The following is a 16994-nucleotide window of genomic DNA, read 5'->3' as shown; positions in this document are numbered from 1 at the left end:
CCGAAGGCAGTCGCCTAACCAACTGAGCCACCCAGGCGCCCAAGTTTTGGAAAATTTTTATTGACCCCTCCTTATGATGATAAATTATCTGCAAAGGTTATTCTTGACCGCAGAAAGCTGGGTCTTCCTGTGTTTGGAACTGATTTCATCTACACAGGTGCTGTAGAAGTGGTAATTAACCTGTGTGAGCCTCCTTGTTGGGCTGGCCCATCTAAGTCATATCGTGCTACCCAATGATCAAGTCCAGAAAATCAACTTCTGTTTGGAGATGTCATCATAAGGAATGTGGGGTTGAGCCTCTATTATGCCTGAGATTTCTCTCATTTGCTCTTGTATTCCTAGGTTAGGAAACCAAACCAAACTAATCTCCCTCTGATTTGCCTGCAGTACCTAGACAGGTGGGTAAGTTCCTATCTTCTCAAGGACATGGTGTCTGGCACAGTTCTTGCTTTCCTTACTACTTGTAGGACTAAGATCTGGTATACCATAGGACAGGAACCTGAGTAGGGTGGGTCTGAGGGCTCTGTGGGCATTGATTCAACACAGATGCTGCCACCCTCGTCCCTAAGGTGGGTGGGTCACACTGAAGGCAGTCTCAAATGTGACATCCACAGAAGGTCTTGGTTGCACAATTTCTCTAATTATATTCTGGTAAAAAAGAGGACTGATTTTTTATTGAAACTATGAAAATAACTAAATTTCTATTGAAAGAGTCACCAAAAATGATTTTTTCCGTGAATTCTGAAGTGAGAATACCGTTTAAAGAATGTTGTGTTTGTTTACGGAAGCACAATCTACTATGTCAAAGGTCAGAGGTAGATCAAGCACAAAGAAAAAGGATTTCATCTGACTTTTGCTAGAAAATAGAACATGAGAAAAGAACACCGGTGCCCTCTCCTTGCCTTTGTCAGGCTCAAGTTCTCAGCTGCACATCTTTTAGAGGTACATCTTAATGGAGGCGGGGTATGGGGTGGTGGTTGAGGTCTTGGGTCAACTTTCTGGCTGGTACAGCCTCAACACAGAGTGGAGATTGAGTGAGCTACCCGGTGAATGCACAGAGGCTTTCCATTGTTGAAAAAGAGTTCTACAGAAAGAGAGGACAGAATGAAATCTGTTGGATTGGAATTGGAGCTGTCAGCATGAACTTTAGCTTTATTAATAGATATCAAAAAGAAGATACGGGGTGTGTGCACATACTTGCATGTATATTTCCTAGCTCACTCTGTTGAGTGTAAACGGAATCACACTTTCAATTAATAGTCTTGAGTTACTGCCGTACAGCGTTGAGTCTGAGATTCGGCCACATGGCTCCAAGTGGTGCAATTCATTCAAGCTGTTGTGTGCTATTCCACTGTATGGATACACCTCACTTTATTCATTTTATTGTCCAAAGACATTGAAGGTAGTATTTTTGCTATTAAAAACAATGCTGTCTTGAACACTGATTCACGTCCCCCATGAACAAGTGCAGGTTTCTTTGGTGTATGTTCAGGCATGGACTGGATCTAGGAATACAGATCAGCTTAACCCTAGAGCTGGGAATCGGTGTGCACATGTGGCAGCTTGCATTTTCTCTAAGTGCCCACAACTTCTCCCATACCACATGTCCCTTCCTCTTAAAATGTGACTTTGACACTTGTCTCCACAGAGGGCAGAGGTCGGTGTCTCATCTCTCCAATCTGGACGGGCTTGGGAACAAGTGATGCTTTGTGACTTCTGGGGCTACTATATGAGAAGTGATACAGTTCCTACCTGGTTCTCTTGGAACTCTTGCTCTTGGAACTTGGACACCATCCCGCTCAGTCCACAGCTGGAACCAGCCTACTGGACACATGAGTGCACCATCTTGGACGTGGGCCCTCCAGGCCCCAGTAGGGATACCCTAGACAAGCAGCGCCTGCTGAATCCTGAATCCAAATAGGAGATCCGTGTGCAAAAGGGAAGATTATTGTTGTTTTGAGCTACAAAGTTTTGCAGGTGGTTTGTTATGCAGCAATATATAACAGATACACATGTCCAACTTTCCTGGGTAATGCCTTATTATTCACCAAGGGAATTGAACCACAGGACATTCCCGCCAGCAGGGTATGCATATTTCAGTTGATCCACCTTCCTGTCATCCCTGGGTTTCACTTTAACATTTGTGCTCATTTGGTGTGATTTTAGTTTGCATTTCTAAAGTTACTAGTGAGGTTACTGGTCCTTCCATGTTCTTCTCTGCAAGGAGCCTGGTTATGGATTTTGTCCGTTGTTCTATTGGCTTGTCTTTTTTTCTGATGGATTTGAAAGGATTCTGGACACTAATCATTTGCAAGGTATAGATGTTGCAAATATCTTCCAGTTTAGTTTTTTTTTCCATCCTCTTTACAGTCTTTTGAGGAACAAAAGTTGTAGGATACATACTTTCCATCCTTTTATTTTCAATTTCTCTGTGACATTTTCAGATGTTTTTTTTGTAAATAGTAATGATATATGCCATTTTGACAGTCTCTTTTAATAGATGAATTTAATTTAGTCATGTTTGTGATTACACAAATGCTTGAATTTCTGTCATTTCATATTATATTCCTTATTTATCATGCATTTATCTTTTTCTGCTTTCTGCTTTTTGTTGATACTGTCAATCTTTCTTCGTTTCAGTTTTCCCCCAACTTCTACCAATTCTAAAATCCTCTAAAAGTACAAGAACTTTAGTGTGCTTTTTCCTTCTTGCTCTCATCTCCCCTTGCCATATGCCGTGTTGGGCTCATCTGGGATTTTCTCTCAAGTTGTTATTTGATTTTTCTTTGCTGGCATCCATGTCTTACTCTTGGATACACTTTTCATTTTGCTAGAGTCTATCTTTCAGCATTTTTCTAGAGACTTTGTGTGTGGTAAACTTGGATGTTTATAGACTGTGAAGACACCTTTATTTTGCTGTCTCATGAATGAGTTTCACTATAAATGGAATTCTTGAATTCTTAGAATTTAAAAACTGCTTCTTTGTGAAGTGACAATCAGATTCAGTCTGATTAAAGAAGACCCTTCTTCTCTGAAGGTTGTTGAGCTCGTCTCTTTATCCCTGGAATTCCAGAATGTCACTCTGACATGACTGTGTGTGTTTTTTCTTCACCCCTCCTAGGCATTCCTTCTGTCATTTGAGAAACCCTTCTCCCTCTCCTGTACCATGAAGAAGGGTTTCCTGGTTCTCATCTTCTTTTTCACTAGCCTCTTTGGCTCCCTGCCGTAAGATACCCCAGCTTGTTGCTTTGCATCTGGCCCACCCAAGGTTGAGGAGAGAGGGATGCAGGCCCAGCTTGCTTGTCCTCTACTACTGGATGCCTTGGCAAGTTTGGATTCAGGTCAGTAGGCATCTGTAGAGCAGAGAGGCACCTGCAGCTCCTGGGTCTGGTGCAGATGTGGTTGGGGCCCCAGTGCTGGGCCGGCCCCACCTTCGCCCAAGGATGTGTCTGGCAGGGCCACCAGCTTCGAAGGGGGACCTTGGCTGCAATCCTAGCCCACCCTCCAAGCCTTCACTTCTCAGCCCATAGACTGGGGGCAGTTAAGCACAAGCCCTGGTCAGCAAAAGGCTGGTGGGCTCCAGCTCCCACTGAGGACACTTGGGTTGTCAGGGCCCGCCCACTCCAAGTAGGGCCTTTGCTGGAGGGTCCCAGGCAGTGGATTCTGCCCTGCCTGCCCATATAAGGAGAAGATCTTACCAGCTCAGAAGGACCCAGCCTCTGCCCTGGGGGGAGGTGTGTCCCTTCTCTTCCTGAGAGGCCTCTCCTGCTGCCACAGCTAGGGGCCACCTGCCAGCTCCTTTCCCCCAGGGCGCCAGCCCTCCTTCATGGTCACTGTGCTAACCAGGAATCCTCCAGGAAACCAAGGAACCATCTAGGCTTCTCCCTGGACACCTCGGATTCACCTCTCCAGAGCCAGCTCCCCTAGTCTGGTGGCCTCTACCTTGGGAATCCAGCCTCCCTCCCCTGCCCAATGTGCCGTCCCCCACTCAGGTTAGCCCCCTCCCCCGGCAGGCGACCCTTAGTCCAGTCGCCCTCTCTGGGCCCCAGCCCGGTGTCCTGTTGTGCCCTCAGTCCGGACACCCCCTCCCTCCCCGCTGACGCCCCCTCCTTCCCCGGCCCGGGGTCCCCGCGCACCCCCTCAGGCCCCTAGCCCACCCCCAGGGTCCCTGCCCTCCCCCTGAGGCCCCCTGCCCAGGGTCCCCGCGCACCCCCTCAGGCCCCTGGGCCCCGACTCAGGCCCCCTGGCCCTAGGTCCCGGCCCTCCCCCTCAGGCCGCCAGCCCAGGGTCCCCGCCCTCACTTGAGGTCCCCGGCCCTCCCCTTCAGACCCTGGGCCCTGGGCCCAGCCCTCCCCGGAAGCCCCCGGCGCCCCCCGGCCCACGGTCCCGGCCCTCCCCCTGAGGCCCCCGGTCCCCCACCGCGGCCCCCGACCCAGGCCCCCCATTCAGGCCCCCCTGCGGCCCCCAGCCCTCCACTCAGGCCCCCGGCCCAGGGTCCCGGCGCACCCCGCCGTCCCCGCCCAGTCGGGTGGCCCCCGCCCCGCCGGCGCCCCTCGGCCCGCCCCTCCCCCGGCGGCGCGCGTCACGGCGGCGGCGGGCGGGGCGCGTCTCGCACGCAGCGCGCCGGGCGGAGCGCTCGCCGCATTGTTTGCTTCGCTGGGGAGCGAGCGAGCGAGCCGGCCCGGGCGTCCGATCCTCCCCGCGCTCGCGCCCCGCGCCCGCCGCCGCCACCGCCGGCCGGGCCCCCGCGCCGGGCCTCCCCGCCGGGACCGCGCCGCCCGCCGCCGCCCGCGAGAGCCCGAGAGCCCGCGAGCCCGCGGCCACCGAGCCGGGCCGGGCGCCGCCGACAGGAGCCCGCGCCCAGAGCGGCGGCGGGCCGGGCCTGCGCGGCCGTTGGCGGAGGAGCCGCGGGCGCCATTAGCGCCGCCTCGGCCGCGCCGGCCTCCGCGCCCGCCGCCGGGCTCCCGCGGCCGCGGCCCCGAAGGTGAGTGGGCGGGGGCCGGGCCCGGGCTGCCGCCGCCGCCGCCGCCTCGCCCGCCGGCCTCTCGGGTGCCTGTGCCGACGCCATGTTTGGCGGCCGTGGCGGGCGGTGCATTGTCCGCGGGCGGGCTGGTGGGCGGCCTGAGGGCGGCCGGGGTGGCTGGGAGGCCGGGCCGGGCGGGGGGGAGGCGGAGGTGGCGAGGAGACCAGGCTGTTGAGGCCGGGCTGTCGGGGAGGCCGGGCGGGGAGGCCGGGGAGCCGGGGTGTGGAGGAGGCTGGGGAGGCAGGGCAGGCCGGGGAGGGAGATCGGGGGTCGGGGAGGCCGGGGTGTCGGGGTGTTGAGGAGGCCGGGCGGGGAAGCCGGGCGGGGAGATCAGGCCGGGGTGTCGGGGAGGCCGGGGAGGGAGATCGGGGAGGCCGGGGAGGGAGACCGAGGAGCCGGGGTGTCGAGGAGGCCGGGGTTTCGGGGAAGCCGGGCGCGGAGGCAGGGCAGGCCGGGGAGCCGCGGTGTCGGGGGCCCGGGTGTCCGGGAGGCCGCGCTCGTCCCCGCCCGGCCTCTCGGTGCCGGCCGCCGCGGTGGCCGGCGGCAGGAAGGGCTGGGGGAGCGGCCGCGCGTCCGGGCCGCGGGGTCTCTGCCTCAGAGACGGCGTGGTAACGCGGACCGGAGCGTTTACTGTGCCCGAGCGGGTCGCATTATGTAACAGATACGCTCGGTTTGTTTTGCCAAGACAGGAAACTCCCTGTAACAGGGCCGGACTTTAGACGTTTCCTAACCGAGAGCGCCGGGCAAGCCTCGCGGAGCGGGCGCTTGGCGGCTGCTGGTGGGTGGGTGGCCGGGGACGGGCAGGCGCGGCGCGCGGAGTCGGTGGCGGACGAGCTCCACTCCCGCTTTCCTGCCCCTTTTGGAAGCAGCAGCTTTACCGAGGCGGAGTGCGGAGAAAGCGCCACTGTGTGAGGACACGGTTGAGTTTGACGCGAGTCTGTGCGCCCAGGAAGCCGCCACGCCCATCCAGAGCGTTTCGCCGGTGCCGGGCCGTGCCTCGAGCGCGGCTGGTAGAGGCGGTGGCTTTCCGTCCTGCTCTGCGGGCACTGAGCGCGCCGCGGGGGCGCAGGCCGTCCCCGCGCAGGCCTGTGGGCTGTGTAGCCTTCTTGCTCCCACTTCGGAGGAGTAGCGGTGGGGGAGTGGATGTGACTTGTCCCGAGCCGGGCAGGAAATGAACTGATTGGAAAGCGTGCGCTGGTCGTTGGTGTGCAGGCTTCCCCTGGTGGCTCGCACGGCTTTTCTGCGCGTTCGTGAGTGAGTTACTGGTGGAAGGGCTGGCGTATTGTCCTTGCTGAGCACCTCCCGGTGGGAATGCTTGGCGCTCCGGAGAAGCGCCCGGCGCGGACGGAGCCTGGGGGCCAGTCGTAGTCGGGGGTAGGGGGGCGGCCGGTCACTCGGTGGTGCTGAACGCCCTCTTTTCCGTCACAGTTACAGGACCAGTAAGTGTTAGGGGAACTTCTTGTCGAAAGTGGTTAAAGAGCCCATTGGGAGCGTGTGGGTTTTGAAGGCTGGTTATAGTTAGAGCTTATTGGTGCTGTGGCTAGAGGAGAAAATTACATGCTAGCTCTGAATCTGGTGAGTAACCAGTTGTGGCTCCTGCCCCGTCTCAGGAGGGAGATGCGAGCTGTCCCTGGGTGCATTAGGGTCCCCTCCTTGTAGGCTGTGGTGCTGACACCCTTGGGCTGCACCCAGCTCCCTTCAGAAGGGATTGCCGGTCCTGGGCTGGCTGGGTGGTGGCTTTGCTGCCCATTCCCTGGCGGTCCAGGGCTTAGTGGGCACCTGGACACCCCTGACGTTCAGGTGAGTTGGGTTCCAGCTGGCCACAGCGTTTTCCATGCATGTTTTCACAGGGGATTCCTGTTAAGTTTCAACATAAAACACGGACTTCTATTTGACAAAAGGAAAAGAAAAATCTGAAGTCTCTGTCTTAAAAAGTACATTTAGGGTTTGCTGGGATTGCCTCTCAGGACTTGCCAAGTGCTCTTTGAGGGCTTTTCCCCAAGACCAGCTAGGTTGCTGTGAGGCCGTGATTCAGGCTCCTGTGGGTGCCCACATACAGCAGTGGACCTGGGGCTCCAGGTTGGAATGTTCATTTTTAAGCCAGTCTCTTAAAAGTCATCTTGCTTCCTATCAGGAAAATGTGGTGGTTTGGAGGGAGGAGTCAGAGGTCCTCAGTATCAGCTCCTAAGGTGACACCTTGCTTGGCAGCTGGTGGTCCAGAGTCAGGAGTCTTCACGTGAGGGAGACTGAAGATAGACTCCGTTACTGAGTTAGACGGTGGAGGTCTGAAAAGAGCAAATTCTCGTAAATGTCTGTGGCCAGGCCATCAGTCTTCTGAGCCCTACCGGCAGCTCCAGGGCAGGGGCTCTGGTGGCAGCGTGTGGTTGTCAGGGGTGGTACTCACTGGGGGGGCGAGCAGAGATGCCCTCTGTGGCCCATTGCACATGTTGTCTGTGTGTATGTGACGAGGAGGAGGGCACGGCCAGCCCCACAGTCAACGCCAGCAGCTGAGAAGTGCCCCCCGGGGAAAGGGGCAGGTCGGCTGGGCTGTGGGGGTTTCTGTGGCCGTCGCTGCGGAGGTCCTCTAGAAGCCGGCTTGGGCTTCCTGGGAGTGGAGACTGCCCCCAGACCAGTACGGGGCTCCTCTCTTTAGTCCTGGCATGGCTTAGTGGCCCTGTGCCTCAACACGGTGTGGAGGCTGTGTTGGTGGGGAGGATGGACCGCTGTGGTCAGACTGGCAAGGCTTCCAGCAGTCGGCAGGGGTGTTGCCCTGGGGCTCTCGGGGCACTCCTGGGCAGCAGCAGGGCAGGGGGAGAGCTGGTTAAGGGGAGTGTTGGCCAGGAGTGGGCAGCCACTGAGCGTGCTCGCCTTGCTGTCCTGACCTCCGTGCCTGCTGGAGCCCAGCCCTGTGTGTGGGCTTTCCTGGGCTCAGGGCTGGGACCCCTCCTCAGGAGGAATGCTGCAGTCATCTTGGTGACCTGTTAGCGTGGTCCAGGAAGGTGACTGGCGAGCCATGGGGACCACAGAGTGGCCTAGAGGGACTTGTGCCTCTCAAAGGCCACTCCTTGCTGCTCGTTGTGTCTTTTTTTTTTTTTTTTTAAAGATTTTATTTATTTATTTATTTGAGAGAGAGAGAGAGCAGGAGAGGGGGGAGGGTCTGAGGGAGAAGCAGACTCCCTGACGAGCAGGGAGCCCGATGCGGGACTCGATCCCGGGACTCCAGGATCATGACCTGAGCCGAAGGCAGTCGCTTAACCAACTGAGCCACCCAGGCGCCCCTCGTTGTGTCTTTTTGGTCCACGCGGTCCATGAAATAGGATCATGAGTCCTGGGATGAGTGGTTTAGGAAACCTCGGAGCCATGTTAGCTGGGAGTTTGGTTTTGATTTAGTTTGAGCTGGTTGGTGAGCTCTGCCCCCAGCGTATTTGGTGGTTTTTCTCGTCTTGTGTCTTCTGCAGGGAGTTAACTTGACCTCTGCCTCTGTCGTAGGGAGTCAGTACCAAATGAGGAGGAAAGGACGATGTCATCGCGGCGCTGCAACGAGACACCCTTCCTCCCCGTGCAGTACTAAGCACTCCCCCACACGAGAGACCCTGACCTACGCGCAAGCCCAGAGGATGGTGGAGATCGAGATTGAGGGGCGCCTGCACAGGATCAGCATTTTTGATCCCCTGGAGATCATATTAGAAGATGACCTCACCGCTCAAGAACTGAGCGAGTGCAACAGCAATAAGGAGAACAGTGAGAGGCCGCCCGTGTGCTTACGAACTAAGCGCCACAAAAACAACAGAGTCAAAAAGAAACATGAAGCCGTCCCCAGTGCCCACGGCCCACTGGCGTCGGCCAGCGCGCGTCCTGAGCCCAAGGTGCGGATCGTGGAGTACAGCCCGCCCTCTGCCCCGAGGCGGCCCCCGGTGTACTACAAGTTCATCGAGAAGTCGGCCGAGGAGCTGGACAACGAGGTGGAGTACGACATGGACGAGGAGGACTACGCCTGGCTGGAGATCGTCAACGAGAAGCGGAAGGGCGACTGCGTCTCGGCCGTGTCCCAGAGCGTGTTTGAGTTCTTGATGGACCGCTTCGAGAAGGAGTCCTACTGTGAGAACCAGAAGCAGGGGGAGCAGCAGTCCCTGATTGACGAGGACGCCGTGTGCTGCATCTGCATGGACGGCGAGTGCCAGAACAGCAACGTGATTCTCTTCTGTGACATGTGTAACCTGGCGGTGCACCAGGAGTGCTACGGGGTGCCCTACATCCCCGAGGGCCAGTGGCTCTGTCGACACTGCCTGCAGTCCCGGGCCCGGCCCGCCGACTGCGTGCTCTGCCCGAACAAGGGAGGTGCCTTCAAAAAGACAGACGACGACCGCTGGGGCCACGTGGTGTGTGCCCTGTGGATCCCGGAGGTTGGCTTTGCCAACACGGTGTTCATCGAGCCCATCGATGGTGTGCGGAACATCCCTCCGGCCCGGTGGAAACTGACGTGCTACCTCTGTAAGCAGAAGGGCGTGGGTGCCTGTATCCAGTGCCACAAGGCAAACTGCTACACCGCCTTCCACGTGACGTGTGCCCAGAAGGCCGGCCTCTACATGAAGATGGAGCCCGTGAAGGAGCTCACTGGTGGTGCCACCACCTTCTCCGTCAGAAAGACCGCTTACTGTGACGTCCACACGCCCCCGGGCTGTACGCGGAGGCCTTTGAACATTTACGGGGATGTCGAAATGAAAAACGGTGTCTGTCGAAAAGAGAGCTCCGTCAAAGCGGTCAGGTCCACGTCCAAGGTCAGGAAGAAAGCAAAAAAGACCAAGAAGACGCTGAGTGAGCCGTGTGCGGCCCTGCCGCCTGTGTGCGCGCCTTACATCCCCCCTCCGAGGTGAGTGCGCGTAAGTGTGGGGCACGGGATGGAGGGGGAGCCTGGGACGGGGGGTGCCAGCTGGGGATCTTGGCACTCCCTGCTGACCTGGCTCTCTAACTGCCCTTCTCCCCTGAGCTGTGAGGACCTCGGAGCCCGTAGTTTCCCGACTGCAGGAATTAGGGTCTGGGTCCCTGGCGCCACCACCTTTGACACGATAAAAGCTGTTCCTCGCTCTGCTCCCCCACCAACTTTGGGAACCGGGGGGCATTTTAAAAATAACTTCTTGTAAAGTGAAAGGGAGGGTGAGCGACGAGTGGAGATCAGAGTGGGGCTGCCGGGAGCTTCGTAGAGGGAGGCGCTGGTCTCCTTCCTGTTGTGTGACAGCCTTTCTGGGTTTCCTGACCCTTGCCTTCGTGGTGTGAATATTGGCTGGTCGGTGTAGGGGCTTAGAGCAGTCTACAGCGGTGGTGGTGGTAGGGTCCTCAGTGATCCGGAGGGTCCACAGTGGTCAGGGTGCGTCCACAGTGGTGGTGGGGGGTCTGCAGTGTGGGAGGAGTCTGCAGTGGTGGAGTCAGGCCCTGACTTGCTCTTACAAGTGTCCCAGGGGCTGGTCCCCATACAGCTGTGTCTGCTCTTGTCCCTGAACTTGCTTCCTCCTCTTTGTCTGTTCGTCCCGTTACTGACTTGCTCTTTGTATTTTGCTCAGAGTGTAAGGTGAGTGATTTGATGATTTTTGTAGCAGAGCCTGGGTGTGGGAGAGCAGATAGCTCCCTCAGACACTTGTTGAGCTCTGAGGATGGAGCACACTTTGTCCCCGGGCGTGGGGCTTTCAGTTTGGTGAAGGACACGGCATTGAGACGGGGAGGTGAAGGTGCAGATCGCCGTGCTCCTGAGAGCAGCTGGTGACTTAACTGCTGTGACCTGGACGCAAGTGAGTCCCCTGGAAAGAGAACCTGTTCGTCTTACAGACTGAGTGACAGACTTGTGGGATATTTTAATTACTAAGAAGTAAAAGTTATCTTAAATGTATTGAATATTAGCTTTTTGTGTTGTTTTCCTGTGTATCTGTGATGTGAAGGAATTCATGCCTACCAGCGTGTTGTGATTAAACAGTGTAGTTTGGTTTTAACGTGTCACGAGTTGCGTCAAGCTCGCTCGTTAGGTTGTAAGAGGTAGTGGGGTGTGTCAGTCGGAATACTGTCTTCTCCAGAGACAGTAAGCACTTAGTATCTCTTAAGAATTAGAAGTAGGGACGCCTGGGTGGCTCCGTCAGTTGAGTGTCCGACTCTTGATGTCAGCTCAGGTCATGATCCCAGGGTCCTGGGATCGAGCCCCACATTGGACTCCACGCTCAGCAGGGAGTCTGCTTCTCTTCCCCTCCCACCGCGCATGCAGTCTCTCTCTCTAAAATAAGTCTTTAAGAAAAAAGAATTAGAAGTATGACTTTTTCCCCAAATTGAAATTTTATAGAGCAGTACATACTCATTGTAGAATCAGTAAATTCGGACAGAGTGAATAAAAGTGCCCGTCCCTCGTATCCAGAAAAAAAACACTGTCGGAACCAAGGTGTCTCTTTGCAAGTCATTCAGCTAGACTTTTTAAAAGATAGTTTTACTTGCATTTCTACCTGTGGGGCAGAAAGTGTGAGATTTGCACCAAGAGGTTCTGTTGAAGAGCCCTAAATTTTAGCTTTACTGTAATCGAAGTAAATGAAAGGAAAAACATGTGACCTAACAAACTGAGGAGCCAGAAGTGCAACGTGCTCGCTTCTCTGTGCCCAGCACCATGTGGTGACCTGCTCCTGACAGGGTGCCGACGAAGGGCTGGGCTGGGGGCTGCTAGGCCATTCGCAGGAGAAAGCACTTCTAGCTGGAGAACATGGGTGCTCGCGGGTCTCAGGTGACCAGGCCTGACTGAGGAGAAAACCCATGCTTTGGACCTAAGTATTTCAAAGCAGGTGATGTGGCTAAACCACGTACCAAAGGTGTAGTCTGGCCCGTGTTTGGTTTTTTTCTTTTTCTAATTTAGGAATAAACTGTTGCTTCACTTTGGAGCAGAGATCAAAGATGTACCTGGGTAAGGGTTTGTGGCCATGCGGCTGGGTTGCCCAGACTTTGGGAGACCTTGATGTTTTGGGCCACAGTCCCACCCTTGGAAGATCTCCCAGCCACCCTTAGCCAGTGGGTAATCCGTGGTCGGATCACCCTGTGGATTGTCTTGGCAGGTGCTGGTGTGGTCCGGGCTTGCCAGCCACTAGTCTTACTGTCCTGAAGCCGTGGCCTGAGGTGTGGCTGGTCTGGCGGCCCTGTTCCTAGGGAGCGTGCGGGAGGTGGAGGGTGGATTGGTGGAGGGTGGATCGGAGGGGTGCTGTGCTCTGCCTTGGGTGGGGTGGGTGGAGTCGGGCTGGGTCATTGTGCTTCTTAGCGCTTCTGCCTATGAGGGTCCCACCGTCGGTGTGGCTGGCAGCCACAGAGTTATTTGAGTGTTCTTCCAAGGTCTGAGTTGTGCCTGTCTTTGTCTGTCTTGTTTCCATCACTTTCATCAGAATATTTTTCTAACATAGAAACAATACGAAACTGCAGAAGTTAGGAAAAGTCAAGTCTGGAGAGGAAATCCCATCTGCTCCCTTTTTGCCTTGCCTTCCAAGAAAAATCAGCGCTTCGACTGTGCTGTTATAGGCCTTTTTCTGTTCTGAGTGGTGCCTTTTCCTCGAGTAGCTGCTCTTCCGATGAAATCCTTCTCTGGTTCCTCATTGTTCCATGCTACTTTTTTGGGGGGGTTAACCAGACGAGGTGGGCACTGGAGAGGGGGACAGGCCAGAAGGAGGGACTCGGCGAGTTGTAGCCTTCTAGTTCCCTTGGAGGAATTAAGTTTTCCCAGAGCGTGCTCTTTTGTTGCTCTTTGGTGGGTGCTGCTCTTTATTTAGGGAGGAGAATGGCCTCTAATGAACAGAGGCTGATGTGCTTTGTTGGTCTTGATACCAGCCTGGTCCTCTTGGCCATTTGGGTCATTTATGTGTGCATGGCCCAGGGCACGTGCACACCTAATAAGTTGTTAGTTAATGATGACGTGGAGGATCGGGTCCACAGCTCACTTAACGCAGGGGCATCCCTGGTAGGTGCCCTCCCGCTGTCCAGACGCCAGATGAGGACAGACGTGGGAGACTGAGTACTTGGTAGCATTTGACAGAGAAATCTTACGCTTGTTGAATATAACTGTAAGAAGTGTGGACTTGAGCTTTGGATGTCTTTTTTGCCATGTTTCTGGCAGTTAATTTGACTATATTGAGAGAAGTTCTGTAGGGCCGTGGTTTGGGGAAAGGAGAGAAGCACTGGCTTGCCCCTTCCGGGCAGGTGGGAGCTCTGGCCACCCCACAGCTGCATGGCCCTGTGTTTGCTGCCCTCTGGATGCAGTGCCACAGGCAGGCGTGGTGCCCTTGCCGGCGTTGGGGTCCCCAGGGAAGGGCCTCCAGAGGGTCCAAGGCGGCGGCTACTCTGGAGAGAAGCATTAAAACCTCCAGGTTGCGCATTGTGTGTTCTATGGAAAAGCAAGGTGCTGGTGTTTGCGTCCAGCCACTTAGAAAGCACTGGAGTGTGGGCTTCCCAAGTGCTCTTGGACTGTTCTCATTCCCACCTACCCTGACCTCTGTGCTTTCCTTGGTTTGAATTCAGATTGGGGGGCTGGGTGTCTGATCCTGTGAGTGTGTCCTCCCCAGGCTGCAGCTTCTCCCCCAGCCCCAGGCCTTGCAGCCCGCGAGGACTCTCTTCCCTGGAGGCAGGGGGAGGCGCAGGACACATTGCGTCTGGTGAGCAGATTTGTTTTGACCAGAGAGCTGAAGTGAAGAGACAGAGTGCTGGGGAAGGACCTGGTGCCTCACGGCGTGTGTTGGCGTGCGTGTCCGCAGGCTCCTCCCAGGGTCTGGTGCTTGGTGCGTGACAGACAGTGTTTGTGAGTGTGCTGCTGTGGGCCACGGTCCACGGTCACGCAAGCATCAGGACACGTCGGCCTGTGCCCTGGGGCCCATCCCCCAGCGTGCTCTGCTTGGTGGTGGTCTTTGCAGGGAGCTGCTGTGCTCAGCACGCCTGCGTCCTCGCTGTCCCACTGGATCTGGGTCTCTCCCCCCAGCATCGCAGGCGCTCAGTCCATGGGAAGAATCTGCCAGAGTAGCGAATTTTGTTATTTCTGTTCATATTCATTGTATTCACTTATTTTTGGCAGAAATAGGATTGAAACTTACTAGAGGTTTTCTGTAATACGGACAGTGGGTAATCACCACACTGTCTCACCGCTGCTCCAGCCTATGTGTTCCCTGGGCTGATGAGGGGCAAAACCTGTGTGCTCTGCACTTGGAGTCCATACCTGCACGCTACAGTGGGTGGACGGACGGTGTTTGGAGTGCCGATGGGGGCTTCACGAGGGAATGCCCTCCGTAGGCCCAGGTGGAGACCAAATTATTTCAATTTTTTATTTGGAAATAACTCTAAATTTATAAAATGTCGCAAAAATAAGGAGAGAAACACCCAAATCCTCTTTACCCAGAGTCATCTCTTACTAATGTGCCATCCCATTTGCCTGGCACACAGAGTAGGCCCACGTGTCCCCGCACGTCTCCTAGGATGGGACTGGCCTCTGGGTGAGCCTCCATTCAGGACCTGTCCCATTGGGCGAGCCTGCTGGGATCTGGATGCTTCCAAAGCTCCTCCCAAGTGGGCCAGTTTTGGAGAAGACAGCCCTTCCACCTTAGCAAAGTGAGCCTTGTTTTGGGTTTGTCTGGTGTCCACAGAGGTACCATGTGTCCCTCGCCTGGAGGGAGTGACATCCCCTGCTCCCTGGGGACCACGGTGTTGCTGGTGCCTCCATGGGACAATTTCTGTGTTTGTGTTCTTCTGGCATCCAGCCTGTGGTCTGGGAGAAGGAGGCCGTGCAGCCACCTGGCACCTCTTCACAGCGGCCTAGGTGTCCCGCCTGTGGGTTCTCGTCCCCGAGACGGCTGGAAAGGGGTGTCCACCTCAGCCCTCCCTCTGGTTTCTCCTCAGCGGGATCCTTCCCTTCTCCTGTCCTTGTGCTTTGTAGCAGGACCTGGACAGGTGGGAGGTGAGCATCTGGTGGCCCACCTGGCCGTCATTGTCCACCTGACCTTGGGGAGCTCGGCTCTTGGTTAGTTCGCTGCAGGCAGCCACCTGGCCTTGGGTGACACACGCTCCCTAGCCACCCCTGGGTTCTGTGATTGGAGTCCTGAGAAGGTCTGAGAGGGGTGTGGAGGGGGCTTGACCCGCACCAAACCGGGCAGGAGGTTCTCCTGGGAGCCGCGTGGTGCGGAACCACATCCCTCCCAAGGCAAATTCTGGTCTTTTCAGGTCGGAGGGGTTGGATTTCACTCTTGCCATCCTGACCTCCATCTGACCTCTGAGCTGTTCCAAAAGTGAGTTGTACCCGTCATAAAGACTCGGGACACTTGAGAAGGTGTTACGAAGGGAGGGTGGGATCTAAAATCTCACTCTTTGGGGTGATGCTAGGTCATCATGGGCACGTTTCAGTGGCTATGCACACGTGTAGGGAGAATAATTTTTTTTTTTTTTAAAGATTTTATTTATTTATTTGAGAGAGAGAATGAGCTAGAGAGAGAGAGCATGAGAGGGGGGAGGGTCAGAGGGCGAAGCAGGCTCCCCGCTGAGCAGGGAGCCTGATGCGGGACTCGATCCCGGGACTCCAGGATCATGACCTGAGCCGAAGGCAGTCGCTCAACCAACTGAGCCACCCAGGCGCCCGGGAGAATAATTTTTTTAATGGCATTTTTTTCTGTTTCCCATGGTTTTTATATAGAAAGTTTTAAAATGGGGGGCGCCTGGGTGGCTCAGTCGTTAGGCGTCTGCCTTCGGCTAAGGTCGTGATCCCAGGGTCCTGGGATCCAGTCCCACATCGGGCTCCCTGCTCCGCGGGAGGCCTGCTTCTCCCTCTCCCGCTCTCCCTGCTTGTGTTCCCGCTCTCGCTCTCTGTCAAATAAATAAATAAAATCTTAAAAAAAAATAAAAAGTTTTAAAATGGAAAACTAGAGACTATTAGCCCACCCCTCACGCAGCCACTCATCGTGAATTGGGGTGGGTTCCTCCAGTCCATGTTTTGGTTTTTCTGCACGTGGGCACACACGGTCTGCTGCTGGGAATGCACTGACCTTGGAGACCGTGCCGTCACGTGCGTCTAGCGTCTTCTGGTGTTGCCGTGGGTCTGGAGGGGCGGGGGTGGGTGGCATCGCAGGCGACCATGCTGCTGGTGTGGGAGTTTTCCTGGCTTGCTCAGAGTTGGGCGTTTTTGGGTACTGGCGCGTTGCCCTCAGCACGAGCGGGTGTGTGTCTGTCTCAGCTGCAGCCTGGTGGGGGCGGCGGTGTGCCCGTCCCTGTGGCTGAGGAGGCCTCTGCCTCGGGTGTGCGCAGCGAGGTGCTTATGCTGTGCTCATTGCATGCATGTCTCTGCCCCTCGGCTTCTCGTCTCGTTTGTAATTATGTCTGTAAAAAGTCTTCAGCTTTGGAAATCTGGAGCTCCCTCCAACAGTTATTGCACTTGGAGGTCTCCCTTGCCCGTCCCTTCCTTTTTGTCGTTCTCATTTCATCCAGTAACATGTCTGTGTAGAGAACAGGTAAGAATATATTTTTTTTATGATTTTATTTATTTGAGAGAGAGAACACAAGCAGGGGGGAGTGGGAGAGGGAGAAGCAGGCTCCCCGCGGAGCAGGGAGCCCGATGTGGGGCTCGATCCCAGGACCCTGGGATCCTGACCTGAGCCAAAGAGAGACACTTAACCGACTGAGCCGCCCAGGCACCCCTGAGAACAGGTAGGAATTCTTTTTTTTTTTTTTTCAATTTTTATTACTTTTTTAAATTGTGTTAATTCCCATACATTACATCATTAGTTTTAGATATAGTGTTCCATGATTCATTGTTTGTGCATAACACCCAGTGCTCCATGCAGAACGTGCCCTCCTCAATACCTATCACCAGGCTAACCCATCCTCCCACCCCCCTCCCCTCTAGAATCCTCAGTTTGTTTTTCAGAGTCCATCATCTCTCATGGTTCGTCTACCCCTCCAATTTCCCCCCCTTCATTCTTCTCCTCCTGCTATC

At 55.5% G+C, this 16994-nt stretch overlaps 1 protein-coding gene across 8 annotated transcripts in view; it reads left to right on the top strand.

Annotated features, from left to right (window-relative positions):
• Positions 1-4846: 4846 nt before the first annotated feature.
• BRD1 (bromodomain containing 1) overlaps positions 4847-16994 on the top strand; it is a 44787-nt gene continuing 32639 nt past the window's right edge. For 3 of the 8 annotated variants that reach the window (XM_081822673.1, XM_081822674.1, XM_081822672.1), the window contains exons 1-2: positions 4850-4984; positions 8513-9893. In XM_081822673.1, coding sequence (XP_081678799.1) covers positions 8527-9893 — 1367 coding nt within the window. In that variant the 5' untranslated portion in view covers positions 4850-4984; positions 8513-8526. Of the gene's footprint in view, positions 4985-8512; positions 9894-16994 lie in introns of all 8 variants that reach the window. The other 5 variants (XM_081822676.1, XM_081822675.1, XM_081822671.1 and 2 more) reach the window with 3 other exon arrangements.

This window comes from Leptonychotes weddellii, chromosome 5, assembly GCF_054177405.1.
Source record: "Leptonychotes weddellii isolate Sample4059 chromosome 5, ASM5417740v2, whole genome shotgun sequence".
Classification (NCBI taxonomy): Eukaryota; Metazoa; Chordata; class Mammalia; order Carnivora; family Phocidae; genus Leptonychotes; species Leptonychotes weddellii.
This window is presented reverse-complemented; position numbering and strand designations above follow the sequence as displayed.